The sequence below is a fragment of the Takifugu flavidus genome, chromosome 20 (assembly GCF_003711565.1).
Source record: "Takifugu flavidus isolate HTHZ2018 chromosome 20, ASM371156v2, whole genome shotgun sequence".
In the NCBI taxonomy this organism is placed as follows: domain Eukaryota; kingdom Metazoa; phylum Chordata; class Actinopteri; order Tetraodontiformes; family Tetraodontidae; genus Takifugu; species Takifugu flavidus.
In genome coordinates this window covers 5880477-5899727 of record NC_079539.1, presented here as the reverse complement: position 1 = coordinate 5899727, position 19251 = coordinate 5880477, and the positions used below count along the sequence as shown (strand labels likewise).

General features: G+C 44.8%; 1 protein-coding gene across 7 annotated transcripts; it reads right to left on the bottom strand.

Moving 5' to 3' along the window:
- Positions 1-458: 458 nt before the first annotated feature.
- Positions 459-15671, bottom strand: ccbe1 (collagen and calcium binding EGF domains 1). 7 transcript variants are annotated; one of them, XM_057019719.1, is made up of 12 exons: positions 15583-15671; positions 15229-15381; positions 15065-15145; positions 6193-6245; positions 5926-6060; positions 5406-5543; positions 4696-4805; positions 3948-4056; positions 3741-3871; positions 3098-3133; positions 1189-1224; positions 459-953 (listed from the first exon to the last, which is right to left on the bottom strand). In XM_057019719.1, the coding sequence occupies exons 1-12, from the start codon at positions 15633-15635 to the stop codon at positions 687-689; spliced, it is 1302 nt and encodes a 433-aa protein (XP_056875699.1). In that variant the 5' UTR covers positions 15636-15671; the 3' UTR covers positions 459-686. The 7 variants fall into 7 exon arrangements, 6 of the variants coding, with proteins under 6 accessions (XP_056875699.1, XP_056875700.1, XP_056875702.1 ...); XM_057019720.1 differs by having other exon boundaries at positions 4696-4802; XR_008947780.1 differs by having other exon boundaries at positions 840-953; positions 1189-2032.
- Between the last annotated feature and the right edge of the window lie 3580 nt (positions 15672-19251).

Sequence of the window (19251 nt, the reverse complement as noted above, 5' to 3'; positions counted from 1 at the left end):
TTCTGTGCAAATTAGACTACAGAGTTTAGTGAGTTCGCTGCACACTGCGCTGCTGTGCATCATTCATGGTCCGTCATGACACACCACGTTATTGCTGGCGAGTGTCTCCCCCTAGTGGATCACCACTGTTACTGACCTACCACGATTCACGTTTCGGAGTGCGATTCAAATATAGTTCCTGATTTAGTTTGTTAAATTGCCGAATAAGCATGGTGTTGTGTAGGTTTAATTTTCTTTCTGAAAAAATATTTTATTCGTACATATATCGATCAGACTTAAAGTTTTTATTTTCTAATGTATGACTTATTGCGATGCTCTGGTTGATGTGTCCCTCTAGCGGACAAGTCGGATATTGCCCACTGCTGGAAAAAATCTTTTCATAAAAATCTTTTCCACGTTTATACGTGTAAATTTCTGAATAAGTCTGAGCTTGTTTGGTTGCGAAAAAGCAACTAATCTTTCTCTTGTGTGGTGTGAAGAAGCCACATTTATTAAAGATAAAACAAAAAAAACACATGCATTTGCACAGATTAATACAGTAATTTGGTGTAAAAATTCTTGTATCATACAAAAATAAAAATCTGTTAAAAACATTACAGTATTTTATGCTCAAAAGCCTGTTAAATATAGAAGGAAAACTCTGCAATATATACACCTGACATTAGTCTCTTTTTACATTAACAGTTTTAACTAAAGCCTTTTCTCTCCCGTTCTGGTTTCCTCTTCCGGGTTCTTTTAAATCCTCCACCGCCTGTTTGACGTACTTCCTTGTAGTCTTCTCCTGAGCCTGTGTCCAGATTTTCCTGGTTGTCCACCCAGCCATCAGGAGCAGCAGGAAAGTCCTCTCCTTGAGAATGCACCGGTCGGCCGTACACTTTGTTTTGCAGTTCGGTGATGTCATTCCGGATCTCTGCCATCAGCAGGAGCAGAAAATCAAAGGAGCCAGGAGGTCCCTGGAGTTTTGAGTACAAAAAAGTCTTATGTTCATATTTCACATATACATATGTAACTATTCTATATTAATCAAAAACAAGCTCAATTATGCAAGTTTAACATGATAGACAGACTTTACAGAAAAGAGGGAATGCTTTCTAATTTAGCTTGTTTACTTGTTTAATTAACTGCACTGGATTGTACCAACAGACCATAATGGTGTGGCATCAATATACGGTTAATCATGAGTCTTACAGGCAGTCCTGCTGGTCCGGGAGCTCCTCTATCACCCTGTGGAAACAAGGCAAATATTTACCTTACATTTGGGCCAGTGTGGGAAAAAGCAAGGGAATTTATGTTCTTCCAGTTGGAATAATAGAGCTTTGATGAAAGGAAGAGTGAAGGCACGATCATACGTTAACATGCGGTTAAATGTGATTAGCCACAGGCTTATTTCTTAAGAAATAGAATGTTTATCGAGCACTCGCATCTGGACAAGGTAGCCGAGTCCTCATTTCCCATTACATCCCACTTGTATGCGAAGCTTAACTAGACAAATCCCGGCTCTACGGTGGCTTAATGTGGTAACTGAAGTCCTTTTCACATCTCCACACAAGCAGATGTCTAAACTTTGTGTCTGCGTCCTGTAATAAATCAAGAGTGCTGTTTATAACACCCAACATGTCGATGCAGCGAGGCATCCTGGCAGCGAGCCGATTAACGGTAGCACGCCTGCGCGCTCTGACCTGACTACTGTGGTTGCCAGGCGCAGGGTCACGCCGGTGCTGGGAGTGTTTTGGCAGATGGTTCGCATTTATTACTGGGAGACGCAGATTACCATCACCCTCACATCTATCCACACAAACATCCCAGCAACACTGAGACTACCAACCTGCTACATCAGTAAAGCACCTAAACTGTTCCATGCGCAATGGAAGAAAGAGGATTCATTTATTTATTTATTTATCCCCATGGGGCAATTAACTGCTTAGTGCCCCCGACTGCAGGGGCAGCGACCCGGATGGAAGACCAGATGGAAATGGCTACATCATTCAGCACCCAGAATGAGTTCCTCTTCAGTGTCCACTCTGGCCTTGGTCTACAAAAATACTGACAAGTTAAGTTTTTCTCAATTTGCCAAATTTATATTTAATAATTTATTGGTTCAATTTTGCCTCAGAAGCTGCCACAAACTAGCTACCAAATAACCTCCAGCTGCTGTAGTTAAAGATCCTGCTGGATCAAATATAACAACGGAAATGTTCCCAATTAGAGCCACCACATCAATATACTGCTATTCAAAAAGTGTACTATTAATTTCCTCAGTATGTTATAGTCACACTGACAAACCTTTAGTTTTTAGGGGAATATAATTGGAGGCTACCATTCCCAAAGTTTCCCAAGGAAGCAAAGCACAGAGGAAAAAAACATTCCACTTTGTTTTGAGATGTGGTTTCTACCACCTGCCAGCAAATTCAAAGGCAATGTTAACAAAATCCGCGTGATGTTCCAGAGAGCCTTAAAAGCCTGCCGGTATTAAGAGTTTTCACCTTGACAGTGAGGAAAACACAAATGGTGTTGACTGCAGGGCAACCTGCTGCGAGCATCTGCAGAACACCAAAGAGCAAAGATGCCAAATGCTGGTATTTATCTCTAAGTTCGGTCTTTCTCTGTGCACAGAGGTCGGCTGCAGCTCAGTCAACGAGACAAGACCTTGTCTAAGCTTCATATATGGACAAATGCTGCAAAAACCTCTTGAAAACATGAAAGAGAAATCTACCCGCACAGTTTTTATGGTTCTTTGGTAATTATGGCGGATGGAACAACATCACCCAGGATTGAAGACGATCCCACCAATCGACCTCCTCCGACCTGCATCAACTTGCAAGGTTTAATCAACCCGAAAGTCCTGAAGAACCACTTTAAACTCCATTTAGCTGTTGAGAAATATGTTTGTCGGTACATTTGGGCTTTCTGCACCAACTGGGCCACCTTTGATTAAAACCAGCCCGGCTGACTCCTCTGCCTGAGGAGCTATATGTGGGAGGCCTGGGCTACGCCGACAAACGGGGACATTTCTAATGGATGAATCATGTAACAAAGGTGTGTGACGGAAAGAAATCTGCCCATTCAGATCATTCGGTAAGATTGCACGTGATGTCACCTTTAATCCAGTTGTTCCTGGTGCTCCTGGAGGTCCCTGTCAAATAAGAAAAAGGAAAAAGATTTCTGATGTGCACGATGATTTTCACTGCAAATGAACGAATCCTAAACTCTGAAGTCCAACCTGTCATCCTAATCATGTTTGATCTTCCATAAGTCCAATCGCTTTTATCCGTTTTCTGGGATAATCATCGCTGAAGCTCTAGACATTATATAACAAACGGCCCCAGTGCTCAGTCTGGTGCCAACGCCGCGAGCCACAGACCAAACCACATTCATCACGCCTGAACGCCCGACGTGCTATCAAACACCTGTCAGCAGCGAGCCGAGGGAGACGGATCGGCCATTTCTCCCAGACCGCAGCAGCAGGATTATGCCTCTGTAGCGAGGACGCGATACGCTGCCTTCATGTCCAAACTCTGCTCTCCCAGCCCTCTTGGCTTAGCTTTAGTCAGCCTGTGCTGATTGCAACTGCTGCAGTCTCATTAATCTAAGAGGAGACCGAATAATTAATGATGTTAGGAGGGGCAGGCCTACATCTGCAAGGCTGCAGCCCTTAGAAACCGACCTGCAGCTCAACATTTGAGAGTTTTCTGTTGCCAAACTAAGAGAAGAGTAACTGAGATTAAGAGAAATTGACTGACCACAGGTCCTCTGGGGCCTCGTTTCATGTGGAACAGGTCTGGTGTGGGTCCACTAGGTCCCATCAAGCCCCTGGGACCAGCGGGCCCTGGGGGGCCTTTCAATCCCGGAGGGCCTTCCGGTCCTGGACCTCCTAGCACGATCGAGAGACATATGAGTCGCCTAAAGACGAGCATTCGGTATGTGCGCACTTTATCAGCATGGTGTACCTGGAGGACCTGGGAGACCTGGAGGTCCTGGAGAAAACATGGGCGATGTCAGGAGCTTCTCTCGGGACATCTGCTCGTGGACACCGGCACTGTTCGACAGCACGGTCATCTTGAATTAGGACGCAGGAAATAGTGACTGAGGTCAAAGAGAAATCTCTAAACACCTGAAGTCCTGATCCATCGAATCAACAACATATGATCCTTCAGGTGTTACTCTAAAATCAGGGGAAGGAAACTGAACAACGGGACGGACTTCCAGAAAACATATTCCTGCCCCGAGGGCCAAGTGTCGTCCTTGGAGAAAGTTGTCTGATCTTTTCGGAACCTCGCCTGATTTTGACAGTCCTGCTGGGATATGCAGCGCTGCAGGGGCCCACAGGTCCAAGCCCATGTGCACACGCATCCAAAAAACATATGCCCACATACGTGCGCACGCATCCGTGTACACCTCGGGGAGGTTCAGAGTTCAGCTGCTGATCAGTGAGCATTATGCATGAGCACAGCTGTGACCCTCGGCGCCAGAGTCTGACCCCAATACCTGACCCGCCCACACGTGCAACTCAATAGCGTCGCTATTATCGCGCACATCCAGCATTTTTATTAGACCTTCATTATGTAATAAATATAAAGCTGCAGGGGCACCCAGGCAACACAGCTGGACGCCATAAATAATGTGCATTAGGGATGAGTTCAAACTTGATAGGACGACCGTACTGGACACGAAGCCCTTTCTTTTTTGAACGCTTACCTGTTGTTTCAGCTGCAGCACCGACATCTTGATCTGCAGGAACTCATCACACGTGGCTGAGCAAGTACCAGCATTCATCACATTGTCAGACTTCTCAAAGAGATGCACTGCTGGGGAGCGGAAATGATGCTGTCTTTAACATGTGTTCAGGGGGAAAATAACTGAACTGTTTTCAATGATGTGGAAGACCCGGACTGATTTTTAGGTCTATTTGTTGCACAATTTTGAGCTGTAAGTTTCCAATCTTTCTGATATTTAGTGGCATCATGATGGGTGAAGTGGAGCCAAGATCTGCAGTTAATGCTCAGAGTTCACTCCGGTCTCCACTTTACTGGCACTAGTGTCCCCACTGTTACAAATTAGCAGGAAGTATCCCAGAACGAGCGCGTACCGCGGAGTTTCCACTCTCCAGTCATTTCTGCAAATGTGGTAATGGAAGATAAACTCATGGGAGGAAGTAGCAAATCTACACCCCCCCCCCCAGATTCCCCTCTCCCCGACTGCAATGACTGAATATGGGGCAAAAACTGACTCTGTCGTAGTCGGAACCATCTGTGACGTTTTCTCTAATGCAGCCAGAAAATCAGAGCAGAACAGGAACTCGCAAGAAGCTGGAGAGTGTAACGGCTCCCAGATGTCTGCAGGACTGAAAACTCCATCTGTCTTCTTGGGATAAAAGGGAAAACGTGATGAAAAAAGGCTCGTCTCACCTCTCTCTCCTTTAGTGCACGTTTGCCCGTCTTCTTCCAGGAAATAGCCCTTTTCACACTCACACCTATAACTCCCCACAGAATTAACGCAGAGCTGTGAGCATGCCGACATGTTCCTGTCTGCACATTCATCGATATCTATATGTTGCAGCAACATGCAGGGACACAGAAGGAGAAGACAAAATGATCCGGAATGTAGGATTTTGACACCTTTAAAGAAAGTATCGAAACCAGAATCCAGCATAAACACACGAGAATATGATATAGCTGTATGTACACACAACACTGTAAAAAAAAAAATATAGAAAAAAGGTAAGTGGGAAAAAGACACCAAACTTAATCTATAAATATGGTACTAAGTCAGGAAAAACAATATTTGGCTGGTATGAATGGGTTGACAATATTTTACTGTGGAAAATTTGCTGCAACATACTTCAGCAACTATTTTCCTAAAATACACAGAAAATAAGGGGGTGTACGTACACAGGAGGCTTTAAAAAACAAAGAATGCAAGACTCACCCAAACAGTAGGGCTTCTGCCGGCTTCTGTGGCGCTCGCGGTCGTAGCGGTAACCGGGGTAACAGGTGCACACCACCCGACCAAAATGGTCGGTACACTGCTGCTCGCAGGGGGCGTCGGTGCACACATCATAATCTGGAGAAAGAGCGGCTGTGTCAGACACGTGAGCACAAAAACAGGCGACGGGCCTCAGCGATGATGGAAGAAGCGAGGGTAGAATAATAAACATCTATAAACAGTTAATGTACATCCAAATATTCCCCCTACCTTCAGGAACACACTGGCCCAGCACAAACTTGAAGCCCTTGCAACATTTCTTTCTGCAAATAAATCAGACAGAAGATCTTGTGACACTTCCAGTTGCATAAAAACCCTGACATTCCCTCATCTTTGGAAGAAAACAGACCAAATTACAGTCAGTGAGACAGGAAACATTGAATGTAACCTGTAATGTAACCTGTAAACCACCCCAGGTCTTTGCAGGGCAGTCCTGTGGCATGCTGGGTAATAGAATACTTGACAGATGGAGAGATCTTCAGGGTGTGTGTGGAAATAACAATGCAGCCCGGCTGAGGTGCAGTTTTCATGTGGTTTATTCAGGCAATTTTCTGTGATTGTATTCATTTCTGGCTGTGCAGCACCGTAAAACGCCGCGATTTCTCCCTGAAATAGTTACTTAAAGCCCTGAAACAGAGACCAGCTAATCAGGTGGCTAAAGCTAACAATCCCTCTTTGAGCTGTAACGTTCATTTATGAATCCCGTTACGTTTCCGTCATAAAGGTCATGTAGCTATTCAAACAGTCACGTCATCAAATCGAGCCAAACCAGAGAACTGATCGCTCAGAACAGCATAGGCCTCCGAAAATAACATGCACTTGCCCTCCATCTGTGCGTGCGCGGCCATTCTGGCCTTAAAATGATGTTTGGTCAGATGGAATTTTGGCACTCTTCAATTTCTGAAGCATGAAAAAAATCAGCGAAAAAGACGCTGCGGTATAAGTCGTCTCCATATCTCACAGCAGCTCATGTGGTGGCGTGCGGGCGGGAGAGGACTGGTGGGAGAGTTGATCTGAGGATGGTTTCCTGTGTGACCCAATATTTCATGTCATAACAACATCCCAACAGGGAGAGAAGGCACCAAATAACCAGCTAAGCAAAATAACCATAGTTGGTCCAACATTCGTGAGAAAACAAACTTCCGTGTGTGTCTGCAGGAGTGCATGAAAGAGGGGACAACGTCCCGCAGAAACTGGATCCATGCTTGTGCTGACGTTTCCCTTACCGAGTCCCTCAGATAAATGCCCATGAGCCTTATTATGCTGCACCTTTTATTGCTTCCTGACACAACACTGAATTATCACATTTAAAACCTTGGTCATGTTGGTGACTGGGCAGCTTAGGGCACTTTAATAGCCTGATTATGGAATGATCTGTGGTATTCCTGCGGAAAATTGCAGATGATGCTTTTATTCTGAAGTGAAAAAGGTTCAAACATACACTCCAAAAACAACGTAACAGTCTCTGATGTGAAGGTCTGATCCAGCACGGGTGGTTGTTTAAGTCTGACTACAGGCCTACGTCTTCTGCTCGCAGCTCTGAGTATTCACAAATGCTAAATCAAAACAAGAAAACATGTGTTTTCACTGCACGGTTTAAATTACAAGGCCATCCAAATATGCGCTCCAGTTCTCACATTGCATTCTTGCAGCTACGAAGTTTAAAGGGAAACCACTTGGAATTCCCACTGTGACGACGCGGCGGTGACACTGGTCATCCTGTGGCCCTTTTCCAGGGTTGAGAGATGCAGCAAACGTGAATTTAAACATAAAATAATTATTTAAACCATTTGAACTGAAGCTCTCGTACTTAGAGGGTGTAGGCAACTCATCATAGAGCATAGTCAACGTTCATATTTAGCCTAAAAAGACGGAACAAACGATGCATTTGTTCAGTAAAAATGCTCTGTGCTTTGTTGACTGCTTAATGTCTCCTGACAATGTTAGTGTCAGGTATGTAAAGAGCTCCGAGAGCGAGACCTCGCTGGGAAATGACCCAGAAACCTCTCAGACGCTTCATGACGCCGTAGAAAACAGTCTGGTGCCAAACTTGGCACTTGGAGACGTGCTAACAGGAAACACGCGGGCTCATGGATATGCATGAGCCCGGAAAAAAAGTGGGATTCAAATTCAATCAGGACTCGTCCAGGGGTGCGAGGATCACGCGTGCGTGGCAGACGTCTATGGCGGGATTGGATCCAAAACCCACGAGGTCCCGCTGCACTTGCTCAGAATGAGAGGACATCATGGATTGTTTTCCACCTGTGCCCCCCCCCCATCACCCACTAAAAGGTTATTTAATTTTGGCAGTGATCCATATCGTTTTACTGGGGCACCCCTGAAATGGAGACATAGATTAGTCTGACCTCAGTTAACCGGGGAGGGACCCTCAGAGCTCTAATTACCTTGTAAACCCCCACAGTGAACCAGCTGGGTCGGACGCTAATGGCACCACCCGCTGGGCGGACTGGACCGGGCTCCCAGCACGTCTGGCGGTCTTCATCTCTCTCAGAGATTCTTAACTGCTCCGTCAACCTAAGTCCAATTTTCCCCATTAAAACTTTGCCGTCAACATGGGCGGGTAAACAAAAGCACAACAGTCGATGGCGGTTGCACAAAACCATCTGCTGGTCAAATGTTCCGCACGTCTCCCGTCTCCTCCAACTCGTCCAGATGTAGCTAACACACCATCTTCTCTTTTCGGCTGCCAGTTTCAAACACATAATGTCTGAACAATTTCGGACTACTTAGTAATTCACGATGCAGCTCTTCGTCTGGGGGTGTAATCTCCAGACTTCTGTGCTGTTGGGGGGTGGGGGGGCACGTGGCTCTACAGGCCTGGATTCTGATGCTCTTTTAGAGTCACTGAAGCTTGTCTGGAGCTATTTTTCAGTTTCAATCCTCTAATTTGGCTTGTTTCTCTTATTGTGAGCGGTTATAAAACAGAAATGGAGCTGGAGCAGCAGGTTTTACAGCCAGCAGGATAAAATAATATATTAAACGTGACTGGCTTGTGACAATCCCACAAAGTTATTTTGAAGGGAAAGAAAACTGGTTAGAGCATCACATAACAACAGGGAGATTGTGTGTTTAAAATGCCTGGATACCTTTGTGTTTTCTACATCTCCAGACTGGAAAAAAAAACCTTTTGGAAATGTATTCCTTTCTGCTAATAATACTTTACGCTGAGAGGAAGGAGTCAGACATGAGGGAATGTCACAGTCCATTATTTTCCTGATCTTGGCAAACCTGACGTGCGTTTCTTTAATACAGTTAACATTCCTCACTGAAATGTGTTGCAACTGCAACGTGACGTATTGATTCTATCACAAGTTCGATGCTAAACGTGGCCCGATGATCGCAGGCGAGGTGACAGATGTTGGTGAATTTTAAGGTCTTTGTTGGAGGAAGAGCGCCGCAGATGACAGTTAGAAGGTTGTAGAAGGTCGGTGCACGCGGCCATAAAACTCAGCGTGGAGGCTGAAGGGACCATTCAGAGACCGTAGAGTCCAAAAACAACTCAGAACAACTCTTCAAGATAGGAGAGAGGGATGGAATAGTTGTTACTGGCACAAAACCTCTAGAACAAATATATAACTTAATAGATGATGATATCAAAACACACACACAGGCACAAGTTTCTGAAAAATGTGCAAAAATCAACCCTAGAGAGGCTGATTTTTTTTCTATTACAGGACAGAAAACAGACGGCACAAAGAAAAAAATCGAGAACTCTGCATTTCCTCCACTACAGTCCAAGGAGTTCTGAGCAGAAAAAAAGCTCCCGAACACGCTACATTAACGGGACCTGTTGGTTTTTGATAGCATGAACCCGGCGCTCATGCCGTGACAGCCGCACAGAGCGCTCCGGAGAGGTCGCTGCCTGAAAATGAAAAATAACCATCCGTCACAGCTGCCTGTTATATAGGGCTCAATTAAACCTAAATTCTAGTTCTTGTTTTGATTCTCTTGCTGATAAGTGAAGTTCACTGGGACTTTCTTTCCACTGGCTGCACCAAGTTCAGCATTAGCCGCTGCTAATGCTGAGCAGTCCCATTAAGTTGGTTGGCAATTCAATAAAATTAAACAGCCAATTGAGGGATGATGTTAGTGAGCTTTTAAGAGGAATATGACGGTGAATTAACCCTTTCAAAATCAAATGAAAACAAAATTTAGATTCAACAAACTGAGAAAAGCAAAACGTTGACCCCCTCAGTCTCTTAAAAGAGAGCTCAACTCTCTAAAGGAAATAATAAACTGCCGGCAGCCCTCTCATGTAGCTCTAACTTGAACCATCCTAACTGAGCCGAGCCACCATATTATTCCCATTTAAACGCTGCTGTTGCTCTAAGTGTCCTTCCACTTCAGGGGGCTATTAAAGAGAAACTTGGAAAGGCCACTAGAAATGTTATCTTTAACAGATTTAACAGTGCGAAGGAAAAAACCCTCCAAAATAAACATTAAAAAGGAACCAAACAAATCAAGCATTTTCAAAAAGGTCTCTGGAGGAGTGAAGTGTCTGCTCACAATATTGGATAACAGAGGACAAATCAAGTATCCCACATGATTTCAAATAAAAAGAAAATCACGAATGAGACTCGAAACCGAGTCTTTAGGCTGAAACACGAGAGAGAGAGAGAGAGAAATCAATGCAGTTAAATTACTCAGGGATTAGGAAGCATATCAGCAAACCCACCAGGGAGCAATAAAGGGTCACATCAACAGGAGGGAATGGCAGCAAATTGGGGCCAGAGGAGTAAATCCTTAATAACGTAATGACAAAAACATGAAGGCTGCACTGAAATAATGCAGCATCTGCAGGATTATTCCTCCTGCATATACAACTGTAGACATCTGAGGAGCTTCAGTCAGGAAGTTAGAAACTAAACTAACATGTCAGTAAGATAAATGTCTATTTCATACGAGAAATGTTCAGTAGAAAAATGACCACAGGACACAATGTTCATGCAAACTGTGGACGGAAAGAACTGAGCTGGAATGGAACCAAGAACCATTCGGCTGTAAGGCGCCTGTGCAGACCAGCCACGCACCAGAGATGAACTTTGACCTCCACGCGCTCTTCTGATAAGCACTTTGTTGGACGTGCAGCAAATGGCTCCGACCCTTCTGTCCTTGCTCTTGGTCATTTGTTTGTCTTATGACAATTCCTCAAGTGCAACGAACCAGGAGACAAGAGAGGAGTTATAGATGAGGAGCGCTGCTTCACGCTAACATCCTCCCCTCGCGGAGCTGTAACGACCTACGCGGAGCTTCTAATGGTACTCTTCTACTGATAAAAACAAACGCCTGCTTTGACAATGATGCAATTTAACGGAGATCGACGGCTCAGAATCTAATTGCACACGCCTGTTTCACAGGCACACGTCTCGGGACATCGATCAGTGCACTTTTCACACCGATCTCCGGCTTAATCTGACAGCTGGCCTCCGTGTTGCCTTTAGATCCCTTTAATGGTCGACTGCGTGGGAGGCGTCAGCAGAGCAACATCAAATGTTCATGTAAGCCCCTTGAACCCACGTCACCCTCTCTGTAACAGAGCTCTCACTCCCGACAGGATACATATCCTCTTTCTAAATAGTGATTGAACACAGATGTTGTGCTTTTCAATGGGCCACGGTGCATCATTTCAGGGTGAATTATGGGATATCAGCCCTGGGTCTTAGCTCAACACTGAAAGAGCATCTTGCTGCATTAATTGTCAGTTGCCAACTCTCCTGTTATTATTGAAACGTCAGGAAACCGTTGCGAGAGCCTTAAATCATGCTCAGAAGTGTTATCCGTCTCTGCATCTGAGGTTAATTCCAGTAAACAGTTCACGCTGGGGGCTGTTGAGAAAGCATTTGGACCTGTTCCATGCTCCTTTCTCAGTCACCTCGGTACACAAAATCTGTTTTTTCCCCTGTGTTTTGTCTGTTAGAAAGATTTCCTAAAAGCGCTTCAGTGCACGTCTCTGGGATATTTAGACATGAGATACGCAGCCTGGAATAAGACGTTGTTGTCTGTCCAGCAGCTACAGAACGAGCTGGGTTTGCAAGGTGAGAGAAATTACAAACTGAGCTCGCGTTGACCTCCTTCAATGGCAGCTGCTTCCTGTAAGCATCATATTCGTGTCAGAGAGCGGCAACACCACACTGAAAGCTATTTAAATGGGGAGTTCCAAATAAAGTACATAAATTCTTATTTGCTTGCGATCCAAATTCCTCGGGTGTGTGGTGAAATCTAAAGCGCTCCAGCCAAACTGAACAAACGGACACAGAAGCGGAAACCCTGCGCTCGATCAAACTCTCTTTTCAAATGAAATAAGAACATTGTCTGATAAGTTTTAACCTGTTCTCCGGCATCTGGAGCCCCTGAAGAAACGCCTCGCGTAAGCGGCCTTTAGACAAAGTGGACATGACGTGGTGGCACCATTTATGGGACGTAAACAAGGCCGCCTGGATCAGCCGAGTGCATGAGAAGCATCAAGGCCAGGATGTCTCAGAGGGGGGATGGGGCAGGGCCGGCAGGGTGGGGGTGCTGGAGAAATGTTATTGTCAGACTAACTTCATAAAGCAGAATTTCCCCTAAATTTCAAAAGAAAGGGGGAAGGTGGGGGTTTGAGGGGGGAGGGGTGGGGTTTGTATCAAAAGGCTTTTGTAGCACAAGAATCATTCGGAGCAATAACAAGGCAACAATTACACACATCAATCATCTGCAACTGCCGCAGCTGCAGAAACTCGCCGCTCTGCTTCTTTTCCAGGCGAAGCGACGACGCCTGCGAAACAAATCCACGCAAACGGCCTTGGACGTCGCCTGTCGTCGCCTCAAATAATCTCTTTACAGCAATAATAATCATTGTTGGCTAAGAGAGCTCTCACTCTCTTCCCCACCGACATCTGCTTGGCCAGAACATACAACTGCCTGCTCAAAAGGTTCATGAAATCTCAGAGATTTGCCTCCCCCCCAAAAAAATATGTCTGGTTAAGATGTTGGCAAACTGCTGAGTTCAACTCGGAGACGTGAACCCAAAATAAAAGCTGTTGTGCTTGCCCATCTACAATTTTACCTTCCAACACATGGAAGCAGCCTACAACAGCAGAAGTGGACGGGTCTCGTTTCAGCGGTTTTACCATATTCTGCAACCGTGCGCTGTTTCGTTGCACACCTTGACCACAGCAGAATCACCACAAGCAGTCTGTTTCAATCAAATCTAATAAACAAAACTCATAAAACTCATGACTAAACTTTAGGAATGTTGTGCAAACCCGAGTTAGCTAATGGTTAGCTGCTGATTGGTTGATTTGTTACTGGCCAATAGGTGCCAGAGAAATGATTACATCCAGGACTTGTGGAGTCGGACGCCGCCCAAAATGTCAAGTCAAACAATCTGCAAAGTAAAAAGAGATGGAGCAGTTGATGCTTCTGTAGCTCTGAGCTTCCAGGCCCGGCCAGTACAGAGCGGGTGGAAGATGGTCGATGAAGATGAGAGCTGGACACAGCGTAACGGAGGGCTCACAAATGGCGAAAACCTTGTGTTGTCCACCAGGAGACGTACGAGACAAAGAAAAGATTTCTGGACTGACCCGAAGAGGTCAGAACCAGAATCCATCAGGTTTAGGGTCGACTCTGTCTCTTCATCTGCTGACAGGTCTGTGTCTCCCCATAAAGTCTGATATTTCTCGGCAAGTGTTGCAGTGTTGTGCCCTCACCTGCTGCCAAAGCCAAAAATAACATTTAAGGCAACGCGGGAGTTTTTCAACAGACCTGGCAGCCGAGTGAAAACTGGGTTAGGCAACTCCACGAGGTGCTGCCAAGATCTCACGTTGTTCTGGTGTAGCTATATGACCTTCACCTGGGTGAGGTCAGATCAACAAATGGCGCCGCGACGACACGCATCATACAGGTTGGAGACAGTCGTCTTCTCAGGCGGAGCAGGTGAACTGACATGCACCCAGGAAACACGCAGTCTGCTCTGGGCCCAGACAGATATCCCTCCTTAAATAAACACTGTGGGAAACAACTGCGGCCGCGGCCAATATGCATAAAATAACAGAATTATGTAAAGAATGTGTTAGAGACTTGAAGATCAAACAGGATGTTGCTAAGTGCTCTGACCGCGGCCAGCAGTTTGTCAAGCGATACGAGATGAAACCTCACGAAGTCCACACTTGGAAGGGAGGGATATTAAACAATCTGGCATTTCTTTAGTGTGCAATAAGCTTTCCCAGAATGGAGCGTACAGAAAAGGATGAATCACATCACAATCACACGAAAGAGTTTACATCATTTACCGTAATATTCTTTGAAAATTCCGCTATCTCATCAAACTGAGTTACAACAGGCCTGAGATCAAATATTTTCCTGGTTCTGGTTTTAATTTGACGTGTTTCTCTAGTATTTAAGACGGGACTTTTTGTTTAATAGATAAATGCAGCTTCCAGTTCATGGATTAAACTGGAGATTTGAACAGATTTGGGCTGCGACGCTCATCTTAAGTCTGTAGGTTTGGGGTTTTTTCATTACGTCTTCGAGGTGGCCTCTCCTAAAGAAGACAGATTAGGTTCTAACAACTTCATCCGCAGCCTAGGAGAGGAAGCCCTGATAGGAGAGGAAGCCCTGAGTGTGAGAGCTGTCATAATTAAAGCCAGTGTCGGAGCTGGAGCTGCTCTCTGAAACCCACACAAAATAATTATAAGGAGAGCCTGAGTTTTAACATTTATACCATGTTACACCTTCCTTTTTCCTTCAAAAACGGCACTGAAGTGAACCCAAAGCCAACTGTTTAGCAGCAGCAGTAAAATACACCATTATTATTTCTTCAGGTACCAAACTTTGTTTGCAAAAGTTCACGCAATTAAGGACAATTTGGAGAGTGTGCTGATCAATTCATTTTCATTTTACTGCATAAATTCTCATTCAACAGATAAAAGTTAGTTAAAAAAACCCTTAAAACATTCACTTTTATCCAAGATTAGTCAGGCTTTTGGAATTTTAATATCACAGAATACCCTACCCTGCAGCACTAAACTAAAGCCCCCTCACAACACTTGATGCCCCACATGTGACCACGGCAACGCTTCACCTGTAACAGGTCGCAGCCTCTCCGGTGGACTTCACACAGGGGTACTTGGTGGTGGACACGTTATTTTCAGAGCATTCTTCCCTGCCAAAGACAAAATGTTGAGTTACGGTCAACCCACTCGGAAGCGAGGAGCCCTCGCTGTCGCTTAAAGCTGCCTGAGTTACCCGTCGCTGGCATCCTCGTCTTGGAAGGACCACATCAACCCCCCCGTGAAGCACACGTAGGTGACCGCGAGCAGGAGGGGAAGGCAGCCGCGCTTCGAGACCATCTCACCTGGATGCTGTCGGTAGTCCACACTGGGGCAGATCACAACCTCACTGGGGCAAAAAATGCAGAGTAAAGTGGTGCAACACCAGTCGGGACCCTCCCACTCCGCTCTGGCGTCCAAGTCAGAACACTAAACGTGTTTGGTCCAAATATGATTCGCTTTGATGAATGTTTATGTATGTACACGTTTAGGCGAGCAACTTCTGTGCAGTTACATTCAGGAAATGTTGATAGGAAAAGAAAACTAATACCTGTCCCATCTTTTTCCACCACCCGAGGCGCGTCGTGACGTCATATGCGTCATGACGCCTTTGCTGCCACCGCGTGGCCATTATGCGAAACAACACCTGCTGAAGAAGAAATGGTGATAAAAACTACTTTAATTCAAGCACTGACTTCACTTTGCTGACATATTTTCTGCCACTTCAAACCCACACTCAATCGTGTACCTTTCAGGTTTGCAGATTACTTGAAATTGTTAAAGAGCAGTCACAATCGTGAGTAAACCCATCTGTTGATTTTTTTAAAAAAATCAAACATTTCATAAAAAGGCAGATATAAAATCAGAACAGGTATGTATTACAACAAAATTGAGTAAAAATCTTAAATGCTCTCAAAGTTGAAAGTCATGACACAGATAGGGCGCAATTCTTCAGTATGATCTTCCTTAACACTAATCGTTTGGAGCACAACCCAAATCTTTTGACACTTTTTACAAGCATGTTATATGTGGGTGGTGCAGACAGTTTTTCACAGACAAAGCAAAACTATGTTCATTAATTGTATTTATTGCCAAAGGTCCAGGACCTAATTTGCTTTAGTTCTTTGTTGTCTTGTATAATTATTGCAAAACTCTGAACCTGAGCAGGGGCTAAGTTGCACATTTCATGCTCCGTTAACCCAAACTCATCTCACATTCTCACTCATTCATTGAGTTAAGTGTTCTCAGGAATCCAGTGGAAACCTTAATATGATGCCGGCACCGGTTCTGAATCACCTTTCCCTCTGCTTGACCTTAAGCAGTGGAGGACGCTGAGGACACTGGCACTTGCAAGAACCCACAAGTTCTTCAGTTTCTCAGGAATGAAGTGTGGCATTACAGAGGGTTGGATAGAAGAGCCATGGAGAAGCCTGTAAAGGATATCTCAGCGAAACAAGAGGACTGCGGTGTCGCTTACAGCCCCCGGTAGCTTTTCAATATCTGAGGTCACTCAACCGTGATTAAATTTTATTCAGAAATATAATATTAGGACAAATTCATGCACAGGTAACACACCATTTCCCACTTCTTATTACATTCTTTAAACCCCTCAATTGCTCCAAAAGGCCTGCTCAAGCATGACAATTTCAGTCGGAAGGAAGGAAAGTACCCTCCTGGTTTTAATGTCTTCTTGTCTGCCTCATTAGCCACAGGATGCAGTACCGCTTCTAGCCACTTGATGGCCCTTTCAACCCAGAGATCCGCCCCCTTGCTTTCTCTCTCTTTCTCTCTTCCGTCATCATCAGTGCCCACAAAATGGATGACAGCTTTTGGAAATACCAGGGTGCGTCACGACTCCGAGGTGTACATGCTGTGGCATTTATGTTCCACCTGTTTTGATGCCTCAGCAGCCGGAGAGGCAGAGCAGAATCATGCCTACAACAGCACAAGCAGCCAATTAATGCTGCAGACTGGTACTGAATCAAGGCTAATAACCCCACTATAATCAGACAACATCCTGCCTTAGAGATAAGAAATAATTATCTGGGCCTTTTTAATGCCACATCATTGATTTCCACAAAACAGTTTTTTTTTTTTTTTTTTTTTTAACCTTTTACCTCTTTTAAACTAGGTTTATTTATTAATTGGTGTAAAGGTTATTTGCTATGTTGATTTGGCAAGTTTTAGTCTGGTTGTACATTACAAACTCCTAAATGGTGAAACAAAGAGCACAGCCTCCCGGTTTTACCTCCCACTGCTCATCATTAATAATCATACAAGAATAAGTTAAATGGACCACCTTCTTCACCATTAACCTTGAGAGTTAGGGACTAAATATCTTGTTTTCATTAGACGACAAGCATTTAGACTTAAATTAAAATCTAATGATTAGTATTAAAGTAGAACGAAAATGATGCAAAAAACCAAAACCTTGAAAGAGAAAGAGGTTTTTCTTAAGGCTGTGCGGGAGCACTGTGGCATTAAAAATGATTCAGGTTAATGACTTTGACATTAACCTTTTCATGCATAATGAATGTGTCTTTGGATCACGCAGTTCTTTTATTTCATTTAAATCTTTCCTCACTAGGGATGGCAGCAAGAATATCGCAAGGAACGTGCACCCCGCTGTCGATCTCCTCTCTGGTGCCTGTCTTTATTCCCCCTGTGCGGCACTGCAGTGCATCTCTGCACATGCTCAGACAGAACCACAGCAAGTTGAAGCTCGCTGGAAATATTAGCAGCAACTGCATCACAGGCACCTACTCCAAAAGTCTCGCTCCAAACAACTGGGAAGCGACGCCTGCTTGGAATGTTAACACGTGGAGGCACAGCAGCATTTAAATTTACAATGTTCTGGTTTATTCTAGACTTTTGTTTGTGACAGGATTGACATTTTATGCAGACTGTTCAATGCAGAACAAACACAGCAGATGCAGCTTCACTGCAGTAATTACGGCAAAGCTATCAATGTTTTTATATACAAAAGGTACAAAATACAATAGGTTTTGCAGGTGGAAGCTTTTTTTTAACCTATGAGTTTTTTTAACCTATGAGCAAGTGGAAAGGATTCATCTTCGGTTTGGATCATAGAGCTCTGTTGTTGTGGCAGGAGATTAATCCATCGTTTTCCTTTGCTGTCACAGCGAGCGGAGTTCCCTTTGGCACTTGTCACTTTGACTCTCCCCCCGATGCTCTTGTCCTCGTCCCCTCTGTGTTCGCTTGCCTCGGCTGATCAAAGGATCACCAGTGAGTCACGCGAGGTGAAATGTGCAGGGACGTCTTGCAGACGGGTCCAGATGCTCCTCCAGAAACAACGAAGGATGCGTTTATGTTCTGCACATATTCAAGTGTGTTCGTGCTCGTCTCTTCACAGCAACAAGCCAGGACACAACTCATTTAACCTGCCTTCTTCTGGCTTTACTGCAACATTGGCAATTTACTGCTGCAACAGTGTATATGTGTGCATGTACATCGTTCATCAATGTCCTTGGGTTGGTGACAATTTACCATCCTTTCCTGCCACGACGGCCCTCCCCCACCTCTTGGCTCGCCGTTGCCCACCTACGTTGAACACACATGTCTACACGTATGTGCGATGCACGAGCTCCTCCTTGACTTTATCCTCTTCATCTGCTCCAAATATTTATTGATTTAATCATCAACCAGGGCTCCTCCACTGTCCTCTGTATTCAAAACTAAAAAAAGGGGGGGGGGGCTGTAAAAGAACTTGGAGGAGGACAAGACACGGCCTTAACCTTTGTTTGCGTCTCTCACATCAGGCAGACGGCGCCATATCTGCAGACAATGAGAACGCGCAGCATACTTCTTGATTTGAGCACACAAAAACATACAGACGGCGAGCAGATGGTCGTTCTGTGGTGACCCACGCGTGAACAATGGAATAAAGAAGGGATATTTTCCTACAGTGCCTGACTCATGCACTATGGTATGTAAGGCTGCGCCAATATTTGTTCCAGTTCAGAGGAGTTCTAAAATGTATAATCCACTCACTCAACCTAGTCTGGGTAGATGTCTTGATGAGGGGACGTACACAGATGGTCTAAAAGTCTGTTGATAGTGGGGCAGAATTGAAATAAAGGGGTTTTTATTTAAGAATGACATCATATAAACATGTCCTCCTTGTTGCCACGAGGGTCAAACAAAAATGTCCTTGATGAAGAACCGTCAAAGTTGGAGTCGGAGGAGAAGTTGTGTTTCC

Bases quoted from the DNA above. Each gene is read 5' to 3' on its own strand.
- ccbe1 (XM_057019719.1), bottom strand. From the start codon at position 15,635: ATGACGCATATGACGTCACGACGCGCCTCGGGTGGTGGAAAAAGATGG. The intron at 3,872-3,947 runs GTACACCATGCT...CGATCGTGCTAG, and splicing joins AGGTCTCCCAGGTCCTCCAG to GAGGTCCAGGACCGGAAGGC. The intron at 1,225-3,097 runs GTGACATCACGT...TTGTTTCCACAG, and splicing joins CAGGAACAACTGGATTAAAG to GGTGATAGAGGAGCTCCCGG.